We start from the raw sequence: 13,880 nt of genomic DNA, 5'->3' as shown, positions 1-13,880 counted from the left end.
GATGCACAGACATACATACAGACACACAGATGCACAGACACACACATACAGACACACAGACACTCACAGACACAGACGCACACAGATGCGCAGACACACAGACACACACATACAGACACATAGACACTCACAGACACACACGGACACAGACACACACAGACACAGACACACACAGATACACAGACACACACACACTCACACAAGCTCAGTGGCCCAGGCATGGCACTTCACCTCTGAACGTGCCCAGCAGAGCAGCTGCTGACCGGTGTTGCCAGAGGGCATCTCCTCACTGGGACAGCCCTCCCCTAACGGAGTCGTCTGGGCCTCTCTGTAGCTGCCTCCTCTCCACTCACTGCAGGTGGTACAGTTCAGGCCTAATTAAGGCCAAATACCTTGTAGTACCTGAGCTGCCAGGGCCCAGCCCAGGCCTGTCTTTCTCAAGTGGGAGCAACAGAGTTCTCTGACGCAGACCCCCGGACCAACGCACTCTTGCTCACCCGCCATTCACACACTCCCAGCTGAGAGAGAGCAGGCCGGAGGATAAACAGGGGCCCGAAGTTGCGGTCCAGGCTCTGGCCATGGTCTCTGCCCCACCGAGCCACTGAGATTCTACACTCCTTACGCACAGACCCTGTTAAAAGCTGGTCCAAGAGCTGCACTCTAAAGCCGCTGCGGGTGCTGGGCCCTCAGACGAGCGCTCATAACGAGGAGGCCTGAGCAGGGCCGCCAGCAGGGGGTCGCACACACCTGGCAGCTGCTCTGACAGTCCAGCAGGTCGTTGCTGATGTAGGCCTGCAGCACGGTCTCCCTTTGTTCTCCAGGATGAGACGTGGTCAGACGCTAGCAAGGAAGAGAAGAAGAAAGGACAAATCCAAAAGTCATTCGTTCACATGGTGGAAAGGGCCTAGGCCAGAGGGAAAAAAATCAATCACTATGCACTTATTAGGTGCCTACTGTGTGCTAGGCAGGCTTGGCGGGGGGCAAAGATGAAAGAGAAACGTCTACCCTCAAGGAGCTTGCACTCTAACAGGGCCCCATGTTCCACAGAAAAACCAAGAGAGCCATCACCAGGCAGCCAGGGAGGGAGCACCAGGGCCACTGGGGCTGGGAGGGAGGGGACACGCAACGGCGAAGCAGGGAAGTGCCCGCCACGTGTGTTCCGAGGACGGTGAGAAGCCAGACTGCTTGGAATCAAGTGTGCACAGAGTACCAGGATGCCAGGCTCCAGGCCTGCATCCCACTCCCTGGCATCTCCACCTCCATGGCCTCTACTTGGCCTCCGTCCTCTCCCTCTCCCCATCAGAAGCTTGGACCATGCCCCTGGACTCCTAGGTCTGATGGTTTTCCCCTTATCTTAGAGGCAGCTGTGACACAGTCAAGAGAGCAATGAACCTGGGGTCAAGGAGACCTGAGTTCAAATCTGACTTCTAGCACTTACTAGCTGAGTGACCCTGGGCAAGTCACTTTACGGTTATCTGCCTCAGTTCCTCATCTGTAAAATGGGGATGACAATTGCACCTACGTCCCAGGGTTGTAAGGATGAAATGGGATAATGTTTATATGTTTGCCAACCTTAAAGCATTATGTAAAGACTAGTCATATTATCGTTCTGGTTGTTATGATGATGATACTGGGATTCAGGCCTCTATCTCCAGGCTGTTCCCCTCCCTGCCTAGCTCCCCTTATGTGTTATCTTTCCTCCCTCTCTCTCCCCCACCCCCCAACATCTGGCCAGACAGCAGCTTTCTACGATTTATCTACCAGAAGCTGGTGCTGAAAGAGTAGGCCGGGTCTGGGCTGTGGAAAGCCTTGAACTGTCTCACAAGGAAGGTTTCCTTTCAATGGCACCTTCAAAGTTGAAACATCAGCCTTAGGTGCAGAGAGCACCAGCACCCACGGGCCCCTGGCCACAATGGTCTCTAACTGCAGGAAAAGTCCCTAAGGAGACAAAGCCTGCCAGTGGCTGCCCCTTCCAGCCTCAAGTGACCTGGGGACAGTAAATGCACCGCTGGCTGGTAGGGGGTCTTCTGGCCCTATGGCATCTATGTGCTATTAGCAGGGGGCTTTCTATACAGAAGGCACTTAATAACTGAAGGGTCATCAAGATTCATTTCCAAAAGGGCATTCACTGCTTTCTATTTTCTACCACGAGTTAGCTCCTGTCAACTGGCAGGAGAAAACCACACGCCCACTTTAAAGACATGGGCCCAGTGAGGACCAGGAAGAGGCCTGCTCCTTTCTGGCTCCAGGGCCCAGTGTGCACCTACCCATCGCAGAGCCTGCAGCAAAAAGGCCTTCAATCGGTCGTTCCCAAAGGTCAGATCTTTCTTCAGTTTCTCATAATCCAGGGAGGGCAGCAGTGGGATTTCCTTCAGCTTCCTGCTCAACACAAGATGGAAGGAAAAGGAAAAAGTGGCCTTGGTTAGTGATCCCTGCATTTCAAGGGGGAGGGCTGGTGGTGGGCACCTGGCCCTCCAACATCGCCGCTTCGGGGCCATTCAGCCTCTGCTCCAAGACTCCCCCTTACCTGGGAGGAAGCGTTCCCCTGGTCAGGCCTGAACTGGATCAGCCCTTGTACTCTTTCCCCCACACTGAGACCAAACAGGACACGCTGAATCCCTCCTCCACAAAGCAGCCCTTCAGAAACCACGCTGACCCTTCTGCCTCAGCCATCTTCTCTTCTCCTGGCTAAGCCTCCATCCTCCTGTGACGTGGACTCAAGGCCCTGCCCGGCCTGGCTGCCCTCCGCTGGGTCCTCTCCAGCTTATCACTGTCCCTCCTAAACCCCAGGCCCCACACTGTTACCAGCCGCAGCTCATGGTTGGTCCTACAGAACAGAAGGGGCCGCAGACCTGGGCAGCTTCACTGGTCTCTACCAACAATAATAACTAGCAGACGGAGCACTTCACAAATGTTATCTCACTCAGATGAGCAAAACAATCCTGGGAGAAACATACTATTATTATCCCCATTGCACAGGGGAGGAAACTGAGGCAGGCAGCATCTGAGTGATCTGTCCAGGGTCATACAACTAGTATCTGAGGCAGTACCTGAATTCAATCTTCCTGACTCCACGGTCAGCACTCTATCTACCCATCATAACTTGAAAATGTTGACTGACTGCTGATACAGGGAGAGGATGGTTCAAAAGCTGACCTTTCTGATACTTTCCCATCTCCTGAAATGCCTGGCCATGGCCTCCAGTGATCGATCATATGGTGACTGGCACAGATCTGCCCCTTCAGAAACAACAAGGTCCACTTTTCAACTCAGGGAGGGAGCAAAGAGCTCCAGAAACATTTTGAATAATGTTAACATATTGTAAAACATATCTTACTGGAAAGGTATATTGCCTTCCATGGGGATTTTAAAAAATTCTTTTGGTCTCTCATATTATTTTTTAAATTCTGTTTTCCAAATTCTCTTCCTCTCCCTTCTCCACCTATTTAGGAAGTAAGAAAAACAAAGCCTATTTCAAAAATGTATAATCACGTGCAAGGGAAGAATGGAGAGAAGAAAATATGCTTCAATTTGTACCCTGAATTAAAAATAAAATCTTAAAAAATTTGTTCTCTGAGTTTATCAGGAGGTGGGCAGCATGTTTCATCACGAGTCCTTTGGAATTGGGGTAGATCACTGTGTTGCTCAGAATTACTAACTCTTTCACAGTTGATGAGCATTACAATATTACTGTTCCTGTTCCAGTATCAGTGGTCTCCTGCTTCTGCTCTGTTTTGCATCAGTTTCCAGGTTTTTCCCAGGATATCACCACCCTCGTCATTTCTCATTAGTACGATGGTTTTCCATCACAATCGTATAACACAACTTGTTTAGCCATTCCGCAATTAATGGGCTCCTTCTCAGTTTCTAATTCTTTGCCACCACAACAAGAGCTGCTATAAATGTTTTTCTACATTTAGGTCCTTTTCCTTTTTCTTTGATCTCTTTGGGATACAGACCTCCTGCTGGGTCAAAGGGTATACACAGCCAAATTTGTATTATTTTAGAAATAAGAAATTTATCAGAGATACTTGCTACAAAAATTTCCTCTCATTTCCTGCTTTGCTTATAAAGTTAGATGCATTGGTTTTGTCTGTGCAAAAACTTTTTCGTTTTATGTAATCAAAATTATCCATTTTATTCCTGTGAACCACTCAATATCTGGTTTGGTCGTGAATTCCTCCCCTACCTATGGATCTAACAGGTAATTTCTTTTACGCTCCCTTTGTTTGCTTTTATCACCCTTTTTGTCTAAATCAGGGTAGGGAATCTGCTGCCTTGAGGCCACATGTAGCCTTCTAGGTCCTCAGGTATGGCCCTCTGACTGAATCCAAACTTCACAGAACAAGTCCCCTCTGTAAAACTTGGACTCAGTCAAAGGGCCACACCCGAGGACCTAGAAGGCCACATGTGGCCTCAAGGCCACAGGTTCCCCACCCCAATCTAAATCATGTACCCATCTTAACCTGATCATGAAACGCCTCATTTATGTTAGACTACTTTCCAGTTTTCCCAAAAGTTTTTGTCAAAAAGTGAGTTTTTGCCCCAATAGCTGAGATCTTTGAGTTTATCACACACTAACTAGATTACCTAATATATCCCACAGATTAGTCTATTTCTTACCCAGTAACAGTATTTTGATGATTACCCCTTTGTAATATAGTTTGGGATCTGCTACTCCTAGGCCCCTTTCCTTCTCATTGTTTTTTCATTGATTCCCTTGATATTCTTAACCTTCTGTTCTTCCAGATGAATTTTGTTATTTTTTCTAGCTTTATAAAGTAATTCTTTGGTAGTTTGGCATTGAATAAGAAAATTAATTTATGTATTATTCTCATTTTTTATTATATCAGTTCAGTCCACCATGAGCAATTAATATTTCTTCAATTATTTAGATCTGTAGTTGTGTAAAGAGTGTCTCATAATTGTGTTTATGTAGTTCTGGCATGTGTCTTAGTAGGTAGATTCCCAAGCATTTTATACTGTCCACAGTTATTTTAAATGGAATTTTTCTATTTCTTCCTGCCAGATTTTGTTGGTAATCTATAAAAAGGCTGATGATTTCTATGGGTTTATTTTATATCCTGCAAGTCCACTGATGTTAATTGTTTCAATTAGTTTTTTAGTTGATTCTCTAGGGTTTTCTAAGTAAACTATCATACTGTCAGCAAAAAGTGATACTTGTGTTTCCTAATGGCCGATGCCATGATTTCTTCCATTTCTTTTTCTTGTCTTATAGCTATTGCTAGCATTCCTTGCACAAAACTGACCGTAATGGTGATGATGGACACCCTTGCTTCTCCCCAGATCTTACTGGAAAGGCTTCTGGCTTGTCTCCCATGAGGATTATTTCAAAGAGAACAATGTCTGTTCACAGAGTCATTGAGTCCAGAAGCATGGTAGAGGCACAACCCACAATTTCTAACAGATCAATGAATCTGGGCTCCTATCCACGTGGGTATTCTCTCTCCCATCTACAGTTGCCTATTCTGGGTAACTCTTATTCATGTTTTCTCATAGGTTAGCCAAATTATTCGTGTGATCAGGGGGTGGGGTGACATGGGGGGGGTCCAGCCAACATGCTGGACGCCTACCCTCCTTTGTCTTGACATGAGATGGACACAAATGGAGCACACGGGCTGCCCATTAATTTGCTCCTGGGACCAGCTCCTCTTGTTTTTCTTTGATTGAATCCTTTAAGTCTCTTATCTGTAAATCTGACCTTCATCACCATCGTTCAGTCCCCACCCCATCTCAGAGCAACCCTCCGCTGCTCACTCCAAATCCTGCAGTTTCTATCGCTACAACATGTCTTGTATTTGTCCCCATGGCCACCTAGGTCACATCTTCTTTCCCTCTTCCCTCCCTATTTCAGAAGCCCTCTCCTAAATCCCTCCCTGTGCACGTTGTCCACAGATACATGCCAGTCTGATTACGTCACTTCACTGTTCAATAAGTCCAAAGTCCAAGTCAGCCCTGAGTATCTCTGATAAGCATTTAAAGCCCTTAGCCTGGTCCCAGCCTTCCTTAGAGCCTTATTCTGCAGGGCCCAGGAACATTCTACATGACTACCCTTTAATTCATAGGCAGGTACCAGATCTCAAACTGTATGATTAAGCAGCAATCATCATCAAAACTATCAGCATCAGCTAAGAAATAGAGAGGTGGACCAGGGGAATAAATTAGGTACACAAGACACAGTACTAAATGACCATAGTAACCTAGTGTTTGATAAACCCAAAGACCCCAGGCTCTGGGATAAGAACTCACTGTGACAAAAACTATTGGGAAAACTAGAAAACAGTATGGCAGAAACTAGGTATAGACCAACATCTTACATTGCATACCAAGTTAAGGTCAACCTGAGTACATGATTTAGACTTGAAAGGTGATATCATAGACAAATTAGGAGAGCAAGAAATAGTTTACCTGTCAGATATAAGGAGAAGGGAAGAATTTTTGACCAAATGAAATAGAGAGCATTATGAGATGTAAAATGGATAATTCTGATTAAACTAAAAAAATTTTGTAGAAACAGAACCAATGCAACCAAGATTAGAAGGAAAGCAAAAAGCTGGGAAACAATTTTTGTAAGTGTCTCTGATAAAGGCCTCATTTCTCAAATATATAGAGAACTGAGTCATATTTATAAGAATACAAGTCATTCTCCAATTGATAAATAGTCAATGGATATGAACAGGGTGTTTCAGATGAAGACATCAAAGCTCTCTATAGTCATATAAAAATATTCTAAATCACTATTGATTAGAGAAATGTAAATTAAAACAACTCTGAGCTAACACCTCACACCGATCAGACTGGCTAATAAGACAGAAAAGAAAATGATAAATGTTGGAGAGGATACGGGAAAATTGGGACACTAATGTATTGCTGGTAGAATTACAAAATAATGATCCAAGCATTCTGGGAAGCAATTTGGAACTACGCTCAAAGGACTATAAAACTGTACATAACCTTTGATCCAGGATTATAGTATTAGGTCTTTATGTCAGAGATCATAAAAAAGGGGAAAAGGACCCACATGTATAAAACTATTTATAGCAGCTCTTTTTGTGGTAGCAAAACATCGGATATTGGGGGGATGCCCACGAATTGGGGAATGGTTGAACTACTGTGCAATGAGAAATGATGAGCAGGCAGATTTCAGAAAAGCCTGGAAAGACTTACACGAGCAAAGTGAAATGAGCAGAACCAGAACATTGTACATAGTAACAGAAAAACTGTGTGATGATCGATTCTGAATGACTCAGCTCTTCTCAGCAATGCAATAATCGAAGACAATTCCAGAGGAATCATGATGGAAAATGCCATCCACATCCAGAGAAAGAATTACTGGAAACTGAATGCAGATTGAAGCAGACTATTTTCACTTTCTTTATTTTTTTCGTGGTTTTTTCCTTTTGGTTTGTTTCTCTTTCACAATATGACTAATATGGAAATGTTTTATATGACTGCACATACAAAACCTATATCAAATTGTTTATCCTTTTAGGGAGGAGAAAAGGAGGGAGAAAAATTTGAACTCAACTTAAAAAAAAAAAAAAAGAATGTTAAAAATTGTCCTTACATGTGATTGGAAAAAATAAAATATTATTTTAAAAAAATTCACAGGAAGCTTAGTAGGGTTGCGCCTGTGGACTAGATGGGGCTGGACTTAGAGGCAGGAATGACTTGAGTTCAAATCCTGGTTCAGACACTTATTAGCTGTGTGACCCTAAGCAAGTCACCTAATCTTTCTCAGCCTCAGTTTTTCATCTGTAAAATGGAGGTGACAATAATAGTACCTACCTCTCAAGGTTGTTGTGTGGATTAAATGAACTCACACCTATAAAGTGCTTCGCCAGCTTTAAAGGGCCGTAGAAACCCTAGCTATTGTGATGATAGTCCAACTGAACTAACCTTTTTATCTCTCCTCTCACATGACATTCCTTTTTCCCTCTGCCACACCTTTGCCCAGGCTGTGCCCACACCCTGACTAGACTCCTTCCTCCCCTCCCCCCTCAGACTCTCTCATGCCCTCCAGGCTCAGCCGAAGTACCTCCTCCTCTAGGAGGCCTTTCCTGAAACGGGGGGGGGGGGGGGGGGGGCTGCTCCTGCCCCCTCACAAAAAGGACCTTGGACTGACCCTCACTTGTTTTGTCCACACTATTGTGTGTACTTGTTTTCTCTTCCAAGAGAGGGTCAGATTGTTTTCTGGTTTTTTTTGTGTGTGTGTGAGGCAATTGGGGTTAAGTGACTTGCCCAGAGTCACACAGCTAGTAAGTGTCATGTGTCTGAGGCCAGATTTGAACTCAGGTCCTCCTGACTCCAGGGCCGGTGCTCTATCCACTACGCCACCTAGCTGCCCCAAGAGAGTAAGATTCTTGAGGGCAGAAACTGCTTCATCCTTGCCTTGGCCTCCTTAGTGCCCAGCACAGTGCCTGGGCTAGGCAGAACAGCTGCTTTTAAAATGCTTGTTGACTGACTGACGGTTACACGCAGCAGCCTTCTCCTGCCTAGCCCACTCTTGTCCACTGGCCCGTGTGTGAGCCTCACCTTTGGTGCTCTGGAGACCGTTTTGTTCCATGACTTGGAAAGGTGCGACACAGAAAGCAGATTCGTGATAAAAGAGAAGGCGGCTTTGGGGAAAAACCTGGGTTCATCCAAAGACCGTGGCAATTCCCCAAAGACAATGTGGCCTTTTCTCCTCCCTCTCTTGGACCCGGGGTGCCGCTGCCCTGCTGCATCCATTAAAGACGTACGTGTACACACGTGTGCAGATGCATGTGTACACACGCGTGCACATGTGTCTGCTTGGCTTTTCCTGTGAAGAACATCAGGCTGAATCCTGTTGCGTGGTTATGGGTCTCACTGAGGTGGCTCTGCGACGATCAGGACACATGAGGCTAACGAGGCGGAGGGGTGAGAAAAGTCTCTGACTTTGCCAACGCCCCAGAGAGGTGACCCGGAGGAGGCATCCACAACCATCCCCTCAGCCTGCATTCCCGCCCGGACGGCTCCTCATAAGCACAACCCCACTCGAGGAAGGGCATCCTTGACAGGGACGTGCCCAGGGTGCTGGCAAAGGGTCTCCCCAGCCAGAGTCCCCGTCTTCGCCATCACCCACCAGAGAGAAGGACACAAGGTCTCTTTATGCTGCTGGGCACTGACTATTGTCTCACTGGAGCCCAAGGCCGCCTAAGGGCTTCTCTTCCAACACAGTATCTCACAGGCATACGTCAGAATTACACAAGATTCCTTGAAAGACATAAGAAGAGCTAGCTTGGTTGGATGACTCTCCCATTACTAACATCCAACAAGGGATTACACAGAGATGCCTCAGTCTGCCAGGCTGCAGACTCTGAATGGGCAGCCAGTCGCCCGGCCTTGCCCTGTGAGGCTCTGCAGGTGGACACCTCTAATCCTTAGGAAGTCCTTCTTTTTACCTAAACCGGCCCAAAGAGAGCTAGCATTTGGGGCACTGACTGCTCTCTCTGGGGCTACAGACTGAGTCTAATTCCTCCTTCTCCAGATCAAGGGCTCAGAGGAAACTTCACAGACTCCGCTTTCTGCAGTCAGTGTGCGAAGAGATCGTCCACTCAAACACTAACCATGTCCAGGGAGCAATCAATCCATCAGTGAGTGTTTCTGAAATGCCTATGTGTGCTACACATCATGCAAGGCGCTGGGATAGAATGAAAACCCAACCAGCGACTTCACTGCCCCCCCACGGGCCGCTTGGAAGGTCACTGACACAGAGGTGCCGGGGCGCCTGGCCCCACACCTGTCATCCCCACGCTTTCTCACCCCACCATTGAGCTAGCACGGGGCACAAAGAGCCACCCAAGCAGACCCCGCCCACACAGGTTGGCTTGTGCAATGGGACCACAGGCGTTCCTGCAAGTTGTGAAAGGAAAGAACAGCGCACTGAGGCTGAGACACAGAGGCAGGGGTGGGCTTATTGCCTCCACTCTTCAGGGAGCCTCACGGTCCGTTTTTACACAGAGTCTCCCTTAATAAAACCACTCAGGAAAAGTTTGGGAAATAAATACTTACACAGGTGCCAAGGAGGCTCTTAACATGGTGGAAGCCTGGGAAGAAACAACAGAAGAAAGAGAGCAGGTTAACGTGAATACAAATGAAATAAATACAGGGCGTCCCAAAGGACAGAGTGGGACTTTAAGCTTCAGTAACTTAAAAAACTCCACTAAGACTCTGGACAGCCCGGACAGTCAGCAAACCAGGGAACCGCTCTTCTCCTCCATCAGGCTGCCAGACATCCCCTCCAAGAGGATTCTCCTAATTCAAGGATTATCGCTGGAGGGGAACCATACAAGGAGGTAAGGGACTCCATGAGTTATGTCCATCAGTCTGTAGTCCCCCTAATGAAATGCGTCTTTTGCAAACTCCAGTTTGATATGAAAGAAGAAGTGAATCTGTAGCTGGCACACGGATTTGGATTTGAATCTGTTCTTTTCCCCCAATCTTCCTGAGCTTTTAGAGAGAGGTAAGAGCTTTACTCTATCAAATCAAGTGTATCGTATCTTATTTCTGTGTATTGCTATTACTAGACACCTTTGTAGCATCTCAAAGTTTGAGAATAAAACTACAAATATTTTAAATCACTACAACAAATATCTATTAGGCCTCTATTGCATGCAGCCAGAGCCCTGCATGTGGTGCTGAGGGAGACACAGAGTTTAGACGAGGCACGGCCCTGACTTTGGGGGGGTGTGGTGTGGTGTGGTGTTTACTGGCTAGTAAGGATATATTTATTACACACACACAAATAATAATAATAATAATAAAACATCATCAGTGTATAAGAGAGGTACAAGCAAAGTGCTATAGGAGACCTGACGTAGGAGAAGTTTATATTGATAGGGGATTCAGGAAGACTTCGTGGAAAAGATTGTATTTGAGATGATAAATGGAATTCGGCAGGTAGGATGAAGGCAGTATTTCAGGCATCAGAATGATGTGATGCAAGGCCCATAGGCTGAGATGGACTGTTGTGACTGATAATGCCAAGTGAGAGAATGAACAAAGAGAAGTGACCTTACGGGGCCCGGGAGAGGCCAAGACAAAGAAGAAGGAATGGCAACAGAAAAGGTCAGAAGAACATGGCATCGTGGCTCCCCAAAGGAAGAGAAAATCATCTGAAGGAGGTTACTGACAGCACGGAATGCTGCAGACCAGTCAAAGAGGAGGCCTGGCAAAGAAGCCGGTGGATTTGGGGCTGAGCAGTCACTAGGAGACTTTGGGGAGGGAAATTTTTGTAGCCTGAGCAAGGGAGGGGCCAGACTAAAAGGGGTAGATGAGAGAGAGGGAGGTAAAGCAGTGGAACACCCCAGGGGCTGGGCCTGGAAGAATAAAAATAGAGTCTCGGGCGCTTACTAGCCAGTGCTGGCTGCCTTAGTTTCCCTCAAATGAAAAATGGAGATAACTGTACCTGCCTACAAAGGTTGTGGTAAGGACCAAATGAGACGACAGTTACACTTGGCATGTGCTTGGCACACAGCGGGCACTTCTTGAATGCTCATTCCCTTCCCCTTTAGAGACAGACAACTTCTTGAAAGAAGTTTTGGCTGCGAAGGGAAGGGGTGGGATGGGACAAGTTTGACGGACTATTGATCAACTTTCTCAGGACTCTCAGACCCTGAGCACGTTTGGAGCTTGGTGAGAAAAGGCAACGGAAAGGGGCTCGAGAGGAACGAGGTTTTTAAAAACCCGCTGACATCCAGGCAGCATTTCACAGTCTCTAGCACATTGTTCACTCACTCTTTCATTTCACGGAACTTTGGAGTTTGAAAAGGCCCTCCAAGGTCCAGTCAGAATCCAGACAGGAACCTCCTACATCAGCCCTAACGATCAGCCAGGCTTTGCCTGAAACCCGCCAGTGACAGCGGGGAACCCTGCCCATGCCAGCTCGGGGCAGCCCTCACCACTGGCAGCTTTTTGGGCCATCCTGCCTCCATTTGCCCCTGGCAGGTTTTGCAGGAAAAGGTCCATCCTGTCTCCATACGTCAGACACTTGAGGACGGCCATCCTGGGGCTCTGACCTTGGCCTCAGTTCACGAGGGACCACCTGGCCTCTCTCTTGCAGGGTTTAGGTCAGGCTTTGAAAGTTACAAAGACTGGACAGTCAGGTGCGCCCCCTGGTGGCCATCACTGCCCAGAGCTCTACTCAGGCTCTAGTGAGGCTACAAATAATTCCTTTCAACTCTCCCAAGAGATGCACCCTCTGTGTGTCATCCCATTTTACAGATAGGAGGCAGTACATGATCCTGACCCCACTTAGTAGGGGTTTGGGATTGAGCTGGTTGTTAAGTGAGTGACCAGAGTTCAGGGTAAAAGCCTAGCTAAAGGCGACTGAGGCCCAGTGCTCACCGCAGACCTGGTTCTGAGGGATGGGTGAGTCTAGAATAGGGAGGTGGTTCCTGAGCCCCCTGCCTGGACAGTTCTGGGTCCTGCCATTGACCTTCAGGATCTCAGAGCTGGGAGAGGCCTGGGGCTGTCTGGGTACTATTTGGAGAGTTGTATTAACACAGCCCTTTGCCCACAGGAGTCTCTGCATGGTGGGGGAACTAGCTCGGGAGAAGCCGATGAGCCCCCACCCCGCTCCCCCAGGCCTTGGAGGTGTGTGCCTGTCTGGATGTCCCAAACCTGCCCCTCTCTCTGCCTTTCCAGCAGGGCTATGCCACTCCTTGCTCCCCCACCCTCCGCCCATTCACAAGTCTCTTCATCTTGTCTGCCTCAGTTTCCTCCTCTGCCTGTCCCTCTTCCCTCAGAGCCCCCTCAACTATGTTGGGTACCAGAGCATACCAGACGTGGACACTACTATGCTCCACACTTGGGCCCTAACCTCATTATCTCCTCCAGCTTCTAGCACATAGGGGCCGTTTCAAAAGCATTTTGATGAATGAATGAATGAAAGCTGTTCCTCAGAATCAAACACGGCAGCAGGTTGGGCTAGAGGAAGGTGGGCGGCAGTCTGGATGCTTGTGTGGATTCTGGCCCTTTAGAGGGGTTACAGGCGGAAGGCACAGAGTTGGGGGACTCCTGCTTGACCAAGGAAGGTGCCATGAGAGCTGAGGTGAAGGTGACCCCTCTTGGGCTGGTGAGGGTTAAGTGGAGGGCTCTGTGCCAGGCGGTCTGTGTGATCAGACCTGGTCCGGACCATTCCCTGGGATCTTCTTGCCCACCGTCCTACACTCGCTCTGGACCAAAGAGCATAGAGGAGGAGCAAAGAATCTTTTCCCTACCACACACACTTTCAAGCTTCACTAGGGAACCAAAATCAACTCAATTTTGCCACTGGCCCCAGAACAGGGGCATCCATCCACTTCCCAACGGCTCCACTCTCCCTCTCTGTGACTCCCAGACCAGAACTCAGAGCTCCCCAGGCTACCACTCCCCTATATGCTTGGCCTCGCCCATTACAAGGAAAGAATGTAAATCCTTTTTTTTGTATTTGCTTGCTCAAGGCTGAGAACAGTGCCTGGTACTGAGGAAGCAAGGAATGCATACTTCTTCATTCCTTTATTCACACGGGTATCAGTTGTGGCCGGGCAGATTCTCCCTTGTGCTCTTCCTCAGAAATCAGGTGCTCAGTCTGTGGGTCCAGGGTCCAGGGTCCAGGGCCCAGGCCCCTCTTTCATAGAACGCCCGTTTGGCTGGCTCTAGACCAGGGCCATGAATCGCCATCAGTCATTCATGAGCCGGGTAAATCTTCGTATGAAACACAAGCTGCTCTAGATTCTTCTTTTAGAAACGAGGAGAAATCTGTCTGTTGTTCTCTTAAACAGTCAGGGGTTTAGCAAACACGGCTGACACCCAGCAGGAATATGCCCTTACTTCTGCTAGCACATGATGAAGAC

General features: G+C 47.6%; 1 protein-coding gene across 4 annotated transcripts in view; it reads right to left on the bottom strand.

The window, feature by feature from the left end:
- Positions 1-13,880, bottom strand: part of ARMC9 (armadillo repeat containing 9) — a 143,821-nt gene that overhangs the window by 76,647 nt on the left and 53,294 nt on the right. For all 4 annotated transcript variants that reach the window (XM_027875238.1, XM_027875240.1, XM_027875239.1 and 1 more), the window contains 3 exons: positions 10,057-10,091; positions 2,268-2,379; positions 748-840 (listed from right to left, as the gene is read on the bottom strand). In XM_027875238.1, coding sequence (XP_027731039.1) covers positions 748-840; positions 2,268-2,379; positions 10,057-10,091 — 240 coding nt within the window. The remainder of the gene's footprint in view (positions 1-747; positions 841-2,267; positions 2,380-10,056; positions 10,092-13,880) is intronic.

This window comes from Vombatus ursinus, unplaced genomic scaffold (assembly GCF_900497805.2).
Source record: "Vombatus ursinus unplaced genomic scaffold, bare-nosed wombat genome assembly UNPS02014808.1, whole genome shotgun sequence".
NCBI lineage: Eukaryota > Metazoa > Chordata > Mammalia > Diprotodontia > Vombatidae > Vombatus > Vombatus ursinus.
The sequence above is the reverse complement of the archived record's forward strand: the minus strand, read 5'-3'. Positions and strand labels throughout refer to the sequence as shown.